The 12516-nt window shown below is 48.1% G+C and overlaps 2 protein-coding genes across 8 annotated transcripts in view; both read left to right on the top strand.

The window, feature by feature from the left end:
• LOC119459014 (glucoside xylosyltransferase 1-like) overlaps positions 1-12516 on the top strand; it is a 276245-nt gene that overhangs the window by 165811 nt on the left and 97918 nt on the right. The gene's annotated exons all lie outside the window — the stretch shown is intronic.
• LOC119458271 (glucoside xylosyltransferase 1) overlaps positions 5037-12516 on the top strand; it is a 364373-nt gene continuing 356893 nt past the window's right edge. For all 7 annotated transcript variants that reach the window (XM_049670974.1, XM_037720106.2, XM_049670971.1 and 4 more), the window contains exon 1: positions 5037-5245. In XM_049670974.1, coding sequence (XP_049526931.1) covers positions 5055-5245 — 191 coding nt within the window. In that variant the 5' untranslated portion in view covers positions 5037-5054. The remainder of the gene's footprint in view (positions 5246-12516) is intronic.

Genomic DNA, 12516 nt, shown 5'->3' with positions numbered 1-12516 from the left:
TTTTCGCAGGCAAGGGATGGCGAGTCAGTTCCTCTTTTTTTTCCTCCTTTTTTTCGGCGTCAGCGTTCTTGTGATAGAAATTATCATAAAAGTACTGCACGTTAACGTTTATGTAGCTACCGTAGTGGGAAAGAGGGTCAAGATCTATTGAGAGAGGACGACGAGGTCCGGCAGCCCGGAGAGCGCGAGACAGCGACCAACGCTCTTGGGCCAACGCTGTTGTTACGTAGCCCCTGCTTGTAAATAAACCCCCTTACACTACCAACGCTTTACGCCAGCAGTTAGGCAGAATATTCGAGTTGCAGCATCAGTTTTTGTGCTCTCTGGCTACATACTGCGTCACCAGACGGCGCTACCAGCGTTGTTCGTAACGTACAGCTTTCCGGTTACCGAGCGAACCGCAAACGCTAAGAAGTTTGCGGACAGGCTAATACTAGCTTGAAGCTCACTAAAGAAGCGACTTTACTGCGTACTGCGTGGTGTCTTCCATACGTTTCAAACGAGTGTGTTCAACATGATTACAGAGTTAATAGCTACTGAATAAACGCCAACTGCAACAGAATTTTCGATCACGTACAAAAACACAGTTTCATATTATGTAGACATGCAGTAGCCACTGAGCAAAATTGTCCGCCTAAAATACGAGTGGATGCATCACAATACACTCGCAAAAATCGATGTTCTTAAAACGAAAATTTAAAAAGTGCCGCCATTAGTAATTACCAGACATGACGTACGGCTTAGGCTGTAGAAACCACGGAGGTTATATACTTTGACTTCTAGAAGGGAGGTGGCTCTGCAAAAGTGAAGCCGGTCGCCGCCATCTTGCTAGAGGCAAAAAAGCCCGAACAGGATCGAGTAGCCGCCGAAGCAAAGCGTGGAATGCGTTGGTCGTCCTTACATTGATTGCGCGCAGTTGGAATATTGTTAAGTGAATGTGGCATGCTTTCCGAGGGCATTTAAACATCTCAGCAGGTCATGGCTGCACTAATCACTCCCATATAGTTCCTCTAACGTTCCTCCTGTAGCATAAGCTTTCGTTGTTTGCTCACTACCGGGTGGTATGCGTACGTTTGCTTCCGTTGGGAACGCTTAGGAAGGTGCCCGCATATGTACACTCATGAAATTAACGCTTGGAGTAGTCCTGGCACGTTACTGCGGAGGTATTATGTAGAACTGCTGACTCGGGTTGTGACGAGCGTGCGCAGTTTTCCGCGACCTCCCCTATTCGGCTTGTACGTACAGTGCAATTCCTCTTCCGCTTCGCAATCTCCCTCTCTCGCTCTCTCTCTGTTACTAATACGGAAATCAGTGAAAGCGTTCACAAGAAGGACGAGCGCTCCATTTCTGACAAAAAAGAATGGAAGGCTTGCGAGTTCAGCGCTCATCCAGCCAGAACTCTCTGGTAAATAATTAAGTTGAATTAAAATTTAAATCCAGTCCACTTCTTCCCTCGCGTTCGCATCGGCATGTCTTGCAGGCTTCCTGTTCGTTCACCAATTTGTACCAGCTCGTCCAGAAAACATTCTCCTGTAAGGCACGGACACAGAATGGAGGAATAGGTCAGGAAAGTTGGCAACCAAGTACAGGATAATTCAAACTGAAAGTAGACAAGGAGGAGTCATCAGAAAAAGTTGTCGCAGTTTCACCTGAAAGGCGAAGCATCAATTGCGATAGCAAACTTGTAGAGAGCTATACGGAGTAATGATATTAGCTTTATCAGCTGTATAAACTTGGACATGCAGCAGCATCGCAACACGCAGAACTGTTGTCGACGCCATCGGCGTTTTGCCCGCGTTCGCTCAAAATGCGTGCGGCGTTGGTGACTGTTGCCGGAGCCTCTGATATAAATAGGCACTGCGTGCCGCAGCTAAACGTCGCCTCCCTTCCCTCCCCCTCCCCCACGGCCTCTCGCTCGTCGGAAGAAGGCGCGTTTGCTCTACATACATGGTGATTGTGAAGGAGAACAGAGACGCCTACTTCTTCAGCCCTTAAGCGAGCACGGCGCAGAACGCGCGTTTGTTCTCCGCCGTGCGTTCACTCCCCGTGAAAGACGCGCCCTTTCACTCGCACATACAGCGTTCGGCGCGCGGCGACGACTTCTTCTCCAAATGACGTCATACGGAACCTCACGGCGACGGCGACGGCGATGGCGACGGCAGAAATCTGCTTTTGAGTGTCCATATAATTGCAATCGCAATAATAAAGTGAGCAAAATAGTGACAGTGAATTGGATGTAAACAAAGGAAACAAAAGGACCACGGAGATTTACAAGAATGAGATGAAAGAAATTACAAGGGAAAATCTGTACGTTAACACAAAGAGCAGTGCCTTGCTATTTGAGGCTCGAACCGGTTCCTTATGTAGAAAGGACGAGCGCTGTACTTACAAACTGCGAGGCAGTACAGTAGCTGACGACATGTTTTGACGAGTAGCCACCTGCATTTAGAAAGGATGGCCCTACATGATCCCCAAGGTGCATCAATCTGACAGACCCTTCCACTCATTAAGAAAAGAGCTATACACTACTTATTTTTTCGCTGATATGGTGGCAGACTGCGGAATATGCAATAGTGCCAACCAGATGTGTTTTCATGACTCCACTTGACACATATCCGCATGATCTCGCGCAAAAAAGATCGCACGCTTATCAAGCTTTACGCGACGATTGTCCTACAGTGTTATCTGCACGAAAATCTTCAGAGGATGCTGCAAGATACGAAGCAGGCGGAACACCACCAAATTGGTCAACGTGCCGTTGACCAGAGGCAGTAGCTGTTATAACAGCTCCTGCCACTGCATCGTAACCACTGAGTCTGACTTTGGCATGGGGAATCCTCGAAGAAATCAGTGGTAACCGAAGTTGCTGTATCACCACAAAGGTACACACTGAAGGCCTCCGATCATCACGTTTTCTAGCGCCGTAACCATGACCTGGGCTTGAAAACTAGCACGAGGGAGCCTCACGACACTTCGATAACCGCACTACCAGCAAAGGACTACTATTTTCCAAATTTCAGTAACAATGCCAGCGAGCAGTCTCCACGTTCAAATCCTGCTAATTGTGCGAGGAACCGTTAAGAGACCCTACTATGAGTGCCACTAACGACGTCCACATTCACCAGCGCTGTGTATGCCACTATAGCTGCAACGCACAACACTCGATTAATGGATCAATTCACAACACGTTGTGCTAGGACACTCAGAGTACCATGAAGATTTCCCGACTCATTCAGCATCGCCTTTCTTCTTAATTGGATTGATGGCACAACGACCGTGCGCTTTCCTCTTTCATTCATTGAACCAGTCACGGCAAACAACAAGCTCCTAACCGGAAGCCAGACCGTGTACTTAGATTTAGGTGCACGTTAAAGAACCCCAGGTGGTCCAAATTTCCGGAGTCCACCACTACGGCGTGCCTCATAATCAGATCATGGTTTTGGCACGTAAAACCCCATAATTTTTTAACGGAGGTCAACCTGCTTGTTGATGGTATTAGAGGCTTAGTGAGATCAAGACTTTGACGCCTAATTGGGAAAACATACGTGGACAATCTTCCTTTCCTCTATTTTTTTAGAGTGTGGAAAGAAAATAAGAGCAACATTTCCCACGAGTCTCATTCGATCATAAAAACGCAGCCTGCGGAAAAAATTAAGCTTCAATTTTAAAGAATATGTTTGTGTCCGACGAGTGGTCCTCTAAGTAAAAAATCAGAGGAGTGAAGCACTCGCGAAAAACAGAGACCCCCTCCGCAGTAAAATATAAGTTCACAATCTACAGTCAACGTACACCAGATAAAGCCGACGTCGGGACAAGTTCTAAGCACGTTACAGCCACATAAAGCAACTTGCAGAATTTTGTCACGACGAATAAGATGAAAGTCAAAGTCACCACTAAACAAGACCCTAAGCTGACACCAACCTTTGAACCACACGAGAGCGATTGCTCTATACATTTCAAGAACGTACATTGGTCACAGGCATCCGATAAGGTTATGAAAGTAAATATTAGAATCATTTGAAAATGAGCGATTCCAGAACAAGCATTTCAACAGCCATTCCGTGTGTCTTTTTGATAATTAATTCGAATATCATATTGCAAAATGGTAATTGGTGACAAGAAACCGCTTGTCACTGTTGTGTAAAAGCTGGCCGTCAAGTTAAGTGTTCACTTGTCACTCACGTCGTGTGTGTTCTCCTGTTTTCGTGCACTGCAAGCTAGTGACTGAAGAACGGACAGGTCCGACCATCGGTGCTTGGGTAAACGCATTTACCAGAGTAAAGTGGTTTACCCGTAGGCAGCGCGGTTAGGCACTGTTGTCTTTCAAAAACAGCCTCGAAGTTTTCCTAATCACGTTTTTTTTTTTCTCTATGATGGAGCGCTTACCTAAGCACACATACATGAAGTTGAACCAATGAAACTTTCCGCACTAAGTGGTCTGTCCTAACTTCTTTCAGCAAATTTTATGGGTAAGTTTCAAGCTTGCGCGAATCCTGTTATCACCAACTTGTGAATTTAATGGGGTAATAGCCCAGAATACTCGCTCAGTTTTCGTGAAATCTGAGATTCGGAAGGAGCTACTGGGGCCGATGCAATTTCTCTTGTGCAAAGAGCAGTTCTTGGCGAGAGAAAGCGTACTCATGGTGTAGCAATTGCAGATATTGTGTGAGCGCAGCTTTAGTTATTTATTTATTTCAACATACTGTCAACCCCATGGGGGTTATTACAGGAGAAAAGAGCTATAGCAATATAGCTCTTTGCTGATTATATATATATATATATATATATATATATATATATATCATCAATATGTCTGATATGAATATAATATAATTCTAGCTAATAAAAACGAAGCAATCAACACATGCGCTAGCGAACGCAGAAACGCACACATGCAAAATTCAATGTTAGTCTTCTTTTTATAATGTGATTCTGCTTGCTTTGTAATTAGGTGCAGATTAGCAGTTTCGGTGGTTACACTTTAACACTTTGTCACTAATGAAGTCCATCATCTATGATGGCTTGTATTTGTGCAGAACGTAACAACAAGTGTCATGGCTGGTATCCGCCATACGCACCTCCTACTCGGCCTGTGTGCGTTAGCAGCACTTGGCGGCCTTCTTGTGACTCGCCTCGGTTACATCAACGTGGATGTCAACTTTTCCCGGTTCCGTGATATAGTCCAGGACAGAGACCAGGATTCTGACGCCTTCAGCGACGTGGTTCTCGTCAAGCCCACTCCAAGGTGAGTGATCCTCAACTGCTCCTCGAGAACTTTTCTCGGAGTTCGCATATCTGAACAAAATTTCCGCGGAACCCACCTCACGATGGCCGTCAACGTAAATGCGATTAGTATTCAAGAAATGTAGCCACCATAGAGCTAATATAACCAATTCTACAGGAAGAGCTCCCCATAGCGTCCACGCGTTGAAATCGGTAACAGCAAGGGCGTAGCCATGCTGCTACTCTGTGCATGCGCGCAGGCGCAGGCCACGAGATGCGATTAAGACGAGACGCACAATCAACGCGATCCCGAGCCTCTCTCAGTATTTCGCCACCACCGAGTTCAGGCGCCTGCAAACAAACTGTTTCGTGCACCATAAATTTTACGTCTTTAATTTATAAATATATATTGGATCTTTCTCAAATGCGTACGAAGTGATCCTTATAATATACAGATAGTCCATACGTGCTTTCTACGTGTAAACGCTTCTTTTTCCATCATATTTTGAGTATTTTTGGAGGGTTACGAAATCAAACATGGAGGCGCCATTGTGGTCGCCACTTCTTTCGCCCAGCTTTTCCTTTAGACCCACCGTACTGCCACCGCCGAAACACGTCATGTATGAGCTGTGTACTGCGCCCTGGGCCCACCCTTGCACCATGGATGGATTGGTGAATAGATATGGGCGTTCCCTTTGAAACGGGATGGTGGGTTGCGCAACCAAGCCCTTGTTTATTTTTTGCCTAGTGTCCATGCCCACACACTAAGAATCCCCAGCATCAAAACTTTCTGAACCAATATTGGGAACATTGATTTTGTACGCCTCCCTTGTTTACGGCCTCCCTGCTTTTCTGCCACTAAACTTCCAATCGCCTCTTTGCGGAAGTGTTTACTTTCCGCCTGCTATCCCTGAAATCCAGGCCTTCAAGGCGGCCAGAGGAGTCTAAACCGACAGCTGGGCAGATATCTTCACGTTCTAACAAAAACATGTTCCATCGTTTCCCTAGCTTTACCACAGCAAGCACATGCTTATTCTTCCTTGGTGTGCCTTGCTGGCGTCCTGATCTCGCTTAGAAACGTAAACTTCCCTTTCAGTTATAGGTTGTTTCTTTCCTTGTTTCGTTTTTTTTCCTTTGAGGTAGTTAATTATAGCAGGCTTCTTTCCATTGCCGCCACCAAAGTTGCCATGCTGCTCACTATACCAGTCACATACTTGCTGGTAAGCTTCCTAGTTGCTTTCCTCCACTGTGAGTCAATGTTCTTCCTGTACAAATATCTGAACACTCTCGCAACCAATTTACTTTCTTTCATATACCTCAGTCATTCGTCAAAATCAAGATTCCTCTGAGCTTCCCTCACTACAAAACTTGTCCAGCCCATATCACCCTGCACAGCTTCTTTTGTAGTCTTCCCGTGAGCGCCCAATGCGACGCGTCCCGCAGACTTTTGGCTGCCATCGAGTCCTGATTGTACCTCTGACTTCAAGCAAACAACTGCATTTCCGAGTGCAAGTCCTGGAACTATTACACCTTTCCACATACGCCGGAGCACCTCATGCCTAATGTATCCCTATAGCGCTCTGTGTTTCATTATGACCTCATTTCTCTGCCCCTTTGCTCTTATTCTTTTAACAGCAGAGCTGTTTAAGCCGGCCGTTAGTCCGCTAGTCCACAAAAATGTGGGCCGATGCTGGCGGTAGTGCAGAAAGGGTCCAAGCGCAATGGCGCATACCCTGTAAACTACCTGTGATGACAACCTGTGATCACCCTGTGATCACACCGATACTCGAAAAGCATCCGTGCGTCGATTTTACGTCAAATTATCGCCTCTTGAAGATTGAAGGTGAGGGCTGCCTGGCCAAGCCTAACCGAACGGGAGTGATCATACCATTGGCGGCTGGCCACCCGCTGTAGCCGAGAGATATCTGTTAGAAGATAATCCTGGGCAAGGCCAAACTGAACCCTATCACAATCGCCTTGGTCGGCGCAGACCCTGAAAACACCCAAACCTCCGAAACACGGAAATCAATGTCGCAATCGCAGGTGAAAGCAACGATTTTGATGACAATGAGGGAGACTGGTTTACGGTTGCCCGTAAACGCCAGCGGACTTCGACAACTACGACTGGAGAATTCAAACCAGACCGTACGCCCAACCAGGCACGCGATTAAAACCACGGCTACCACCACTTCCACCGTCAGACTACAAGATCGCCTTCCCTCCACGAGACGGCCTCGACTTCAGCAAATGGCAATCTCATCACGTCGCCCGAGCGGTGAGTCAAGCTTCCCACATTACTGCAACCGAATCTGACGCGCTCACACTGAGAATCCGCAACGAACAGAACCTGGCAGTGGCGAGTACGCCAAAGGAGGAGCGGGCGGAACGCATCAGACGGATCACTGCCCTCCAACTTGGTGGGAAGGAGTACCAAGTATGCGCATACGTGGCCGGCCCCGACATTTCCTCTAAGGGTGTTGCCACTGGGATCGACAGTGAAACTCATCCGGACGAACTAATGGATAATCTACGCTCCCCGCAAGCACCGATTCTCTTTGCACGCATGCTCGGAAAGTCGACGGCTGCTCCCATCACCTTCGACGGGCTGGAAGTTCCCAGAAGAATTTTTTATTATGTAGGCGAACTTCTATCTTGACCCTACCGACCGCTATCTCAGGTATGCAGCATATGCCTGAAAACCGGGCACAGGGCGGACATCTGTCCCACGCCGGAGAGTCCCCGGTGTAAGAACTGCGGACACGAAAACCCACCGGAGGACCACCAATGCCAACCGAATTGTGTGCTGTCTGGAGGCGATCACTCAGTTACGGACCCAAGCTGTCTAGCCAGGCAACGCAAACGCTTCAACAAATCACACTTCTTACGTAACGCCGGCTACACCAGTGACGCCAACAACATTCACACCAGCAACAACCCTGGGAGAGGCACTAACCAACCACAAACTCCCAGGTAAAAATCGCCGCCAGCTTCCACGGAGACAAACGTAGACAGAGGCCGATCACCCCAAAGATCAACGGACTTAAAGAAACGAGATAAATTGAGGGACACGTCCACATCCAGATCACAAAGCCTACCGCGCGCAAGGACACCCCGACATGAACGGCATGAAGCAGCTGCAAACGACCAAACGGCGGAATCATGGTCAACCGTCAACATGTTGGAGAAGAGCAAGAGGAAAGCCGTCACGAAGGGCCCTGGAACGAATCCACCAGAGGTGAGCTGGGACGAGCGGCTTTCAAACTCTTCCCCCTTACCATCTCCCTCTGCCACCAATTTTCCACTCTTTACAGCATGCACACGCAGTAGTCATACAGGGCAGGTACCTCTCACAAGTAGCTTCGCTGGCAACGCCCAAGTGCAGGAAATGATTAATGACAGCCCGAACGCTTAGGCAAGAGATGCGAACATTAGTAAACGAAATGGCAATAACTCTTTGACAGGAATTACCCCAGGTAAAACACGAGTTTCAACAAGATAGAGAAATCTGATCAACGAAATGCAACGGGACAGACTGGAACTCAAGGAGAGTTTCACGTATGATAGGCGGGAACTGAAGGAATAAATCAAAACCGCATTGCAACACATGTTCAGTGAGCCAACCCAAGAATTTGGACAACAAATTCGCGACGAAGTTTCTCAAATGGTCGCCCACAACGCCACCCGCAGCCACACCCGTGTAAGTCCGCTCGAGGCAAGAAACGATATCAGGACACACCATACACATTCCCTTCATCTCAGGTCAGTTTACAATAAATCATGGCTAGACAGAAAAATGTAGCGCAACTACAACCCACCAAAATTTGGCGATGGAGCTGCCGCAGTTTCCGCAGGAAATTAGGAAAACTAACGCAGTTCATACAGGCACAGACACACACATCAGATATATACGCACTACAAGAAACATACAATGAACCTAAACTGACTGGATACAATACTTTTCCATACAAACAACACCACAATGGTCCGGTTAAAACAGCCACATTAGTGTCAAAGAGGTTAACCGCAATCGACCACACGCTCCGAACACACACCGCACGTACTCATCGAAATCATTCCTGTAGACAGGAAAGGGCCCAGCTTCTTTGTCCTCAACATCTATAACGCCCCTAAAGGGCGGGCAAACTGTTTGGGCGGGCTCTTCAAACACGCACGAAAGGAAGAAAAGCAACGGTTACTTATCGTAGGGGACTTCAATGCAGCACACCCAACGTGGGGTTACAAGACAACTAATCCAAAGGGTCGGCGGGTAGCACAACTAGGCTTAACCATTCTGACAGACGCAGCCCACCCAACGAGAATAAGCAACAGCGTCAGTCGAGACACCTGCCCGGACCTTACGCTGATCAAAGACATCAGGTACCAGGGATGGCACAACCTCGATGAGACCCTCGGTAGGGATCACTATATAACAGGAACGCATATAATAACACCGCGAACAAAAATCAAAGAACGTAAAATACGAATGGTGGATTAGGACAAGTTCCGACAGCGGCGCAAGCAAGATAGCATCAACGAAACCTACGAAGGCGGCTTTAAACCAGAAACTCAGCAGGAATGGGTCCGAGAAATTCAGACAATTTCCGTGCGACAACGAAAATCATCGACAACTCACCCGAACATCCGATGTCAACAGGCACCTATTACACGTTTGGGAGGCTCGCCATTGCCTGCAAAAAAGGTGGAAAAAGCAAAAACACAATCGCAAGCTCAGGCAACGGATATCCGCCTTAACAGCCCAGGCGGAAAGTTACGCTACCGAACTAACGCGAAAAAATTGGAAGAACCTATGCAATCAAATGCAGGGTACCTTGGGCACCGCCAAAACGTGGGTGGGTACTGTTTAGAAATCTCATCGACTCCAATCAAACCAAAGCAACGAGCAGCAACACAGTTGAAAAATCTTGAGACAGGCACCTGGTGTGAAGGAATAGTTCGGCACGTATGTCTGTGTGCAGTCAGGCGGTAATGAACGTCAGAGGCGCACGAACGGATATAAACGAACATTTATCTAACATGATAGGACTGAGACAAGACAAGCACTAAACATTGACTACAGAGCAAAGGTTCATAAAACGCACTAGTCTACACTAAGTCCTACGCGCAGCGTTCAAGGAAAAAAAAAAACAAGTCCGTCTCACAGCTTAAGTCCTGATGGTCTCGTCGATCGGCGGTAGGCGGTCGGCGATCGGCGGTTGTCTCGAGCAGTCGCGACAATTTCCGTTGGAGATGGCCCTCGTGGGAGGCGAGCCAAGGCAGGATGACAGAACTGGTCATCAGATGAGGCAGGCGACGGCCCACGGCTGTATTACCGTGGCCAGAGCACTCGAATGGGTGTCAGGCGGGTGGCTTCCACCGCCACAACTCCACGGGCCACCTCGAGCAAGAGGCGGTCTCAACGCAAAGGCCTCCGTTAGGCCTCGAGCAAAGGCCTCGGGTAGGCCTCGAGCAAAGGCCTCGGTTAGGCCTCGCCCCGGACACAACCTGAAGCTGCTCCAACAGGCGGCAACGAGCAGGCAGCAGCCAGGCCTGCTCCAAACGGCGTCACGCCAGGCGCCACTCCGCGTCTGCACCGACAGGCAGGCGCGTCGACCTCAGGGCCGCCTCAGGTACCGTGGCAGGAGCTCCCGGAACAGCGCACTGGCCCTGCGTCTTCCAAGTCACGAGCCCCCTCTGCCCGTTCGGCACCCGCCTCTCTTCTTCTTCCTTTTTTCTCTTGTTTCATTTTTTGACCGCTGCCAAGCGCGCAAGCTGCCCCTGGCTCACCTTCTTCTGCTTCTTCTTTCTTCTTGCACAAGTCTCGAGAGTTCTCACAAATAGTCCACGCACATAAACAACACTACTAATGTCCCTGCACTACACCTGGGAATGATGCGGCCATAATAGAACAACTAAAAGATACCTACATAGGTACAGGCGCCACACGAGCTTATGGCTGAATAAATGTACACTCGCCAACTGAAGAACAGAAAAACAACAGATTGACGTTTCCGCGCCCAGTACGGGTGCCTTGTTCACAATGAACGAATTCATGGTGATTTTTATTATATATGCGTCAGAAGACGTAAGGCGCTTGCGTATAACTCAGGGAGGGGGCCCCGTGTCTGGTTTATTGTGTTAGTCGTAGATTGTATGCAAAATGATTCAAGAAGGAATCGGGATGATAATTTCTTCTCTCTTTCGATGATGGAAGCCGAATGCCAGTTCATACTGGGACCAGTCTTCTCATGATGCTCTGCTAGGGCGCTGGAAACCGTGTGTCCTTTGGCTACATCATTGCGGTGCTGCTGTAGCCTTCTTTCCAAATTTCCCGTCTCGCCTACGTACCACGCCTGGCAGTCCTGGCAAGGAATTTTGTAGATGACGACGGGATATTTTTCTTTTTCGAGGCGGTCTTTGACTCGGACGAGTTGTTGTTTTAGCTTGCTTGAAGGGACGTGGCAGATTTGTACATCATAATCTTTGAAAATTCTTGACATTGACTCGCTCACGCCTCGTGCATATGGGAGAGACGCCCGTTTCCTTGTTCTGATCGGCCTGATAGGGGGTTCGGCGGCACGCTTTTCTTTAGTCTTTATAAACTGGACGGGGTAGCCATTGCTGACCAAATCCTGCGTCACTCTCTTCAACTCAGCTCTGCGTGCGTCAGTAGTCGAGCACAATCGGAATGCACGGGTGAACAGTGTAGAGGCAACAGATCGATAGTGTCCAACGGGATGGGCTGAATCAAAGTGCAGATATTTCCCTGTGTGGGTAGGCTTCCGATAAACGCTTGTTGAAAGGCCAGATGCAGTACGCATGACTTCAACGTCATGGAAAACCAGGCGACAAATAACTTCTTCTTCAACGCTCTATTGTGCCTTGGAAAGACTTTAGGTGCTGCAGAAAAGGTGCGACGTCTTCGCAGCGGATAATGGAAAAACAATCGTCGACATATGTCACCTTTACTTGGGAGTGTGGAGAGTTGCATGCATGCGCTACTCTCGATGGAGGAGAGACACGACCGACGGCACAGCAAACGAGGATTTAATATTTACAAGGATGGTAAAAGCACGCGGCACGCAACACTAAAACCATAACTCAAAACTAAAACGCTTACTCAACAGAAAATGCAAAACTAGCTAAATACAACACTACCAGAAGATAATCTATCTCTGTCTCGGAGCCTAACTCCGTCTTAGAGTCTCTACGTCAGTCTTAGCGCTGACTCGTGAAAGTCTGACCACCTTGGCCCCGGCCTAACTGCGTCGTGAACAAAACGTGATCGTCTCTTAC

This window comes from Dermacentor silvarum, chromosome 7, assembly GCF_013339745.2.
Source record: "Dermacentor silvarum isolate Dsil-2018 chromosome 7, BIME_Dsil_1.4, whole genome shotgun sequence".
Taxonomy (NCBI): Eukaryota; Metazoa; Arthropoda; class Arachnida; order Ixodida; family Ixodidae; genus Dermacentor; species Dermacentor silvarum.
The sequence above is the reverse complement of the archived record's forward strand: the minus strand, read 5'-3'. Positions and strand labels throughout refer to the sequence as shown.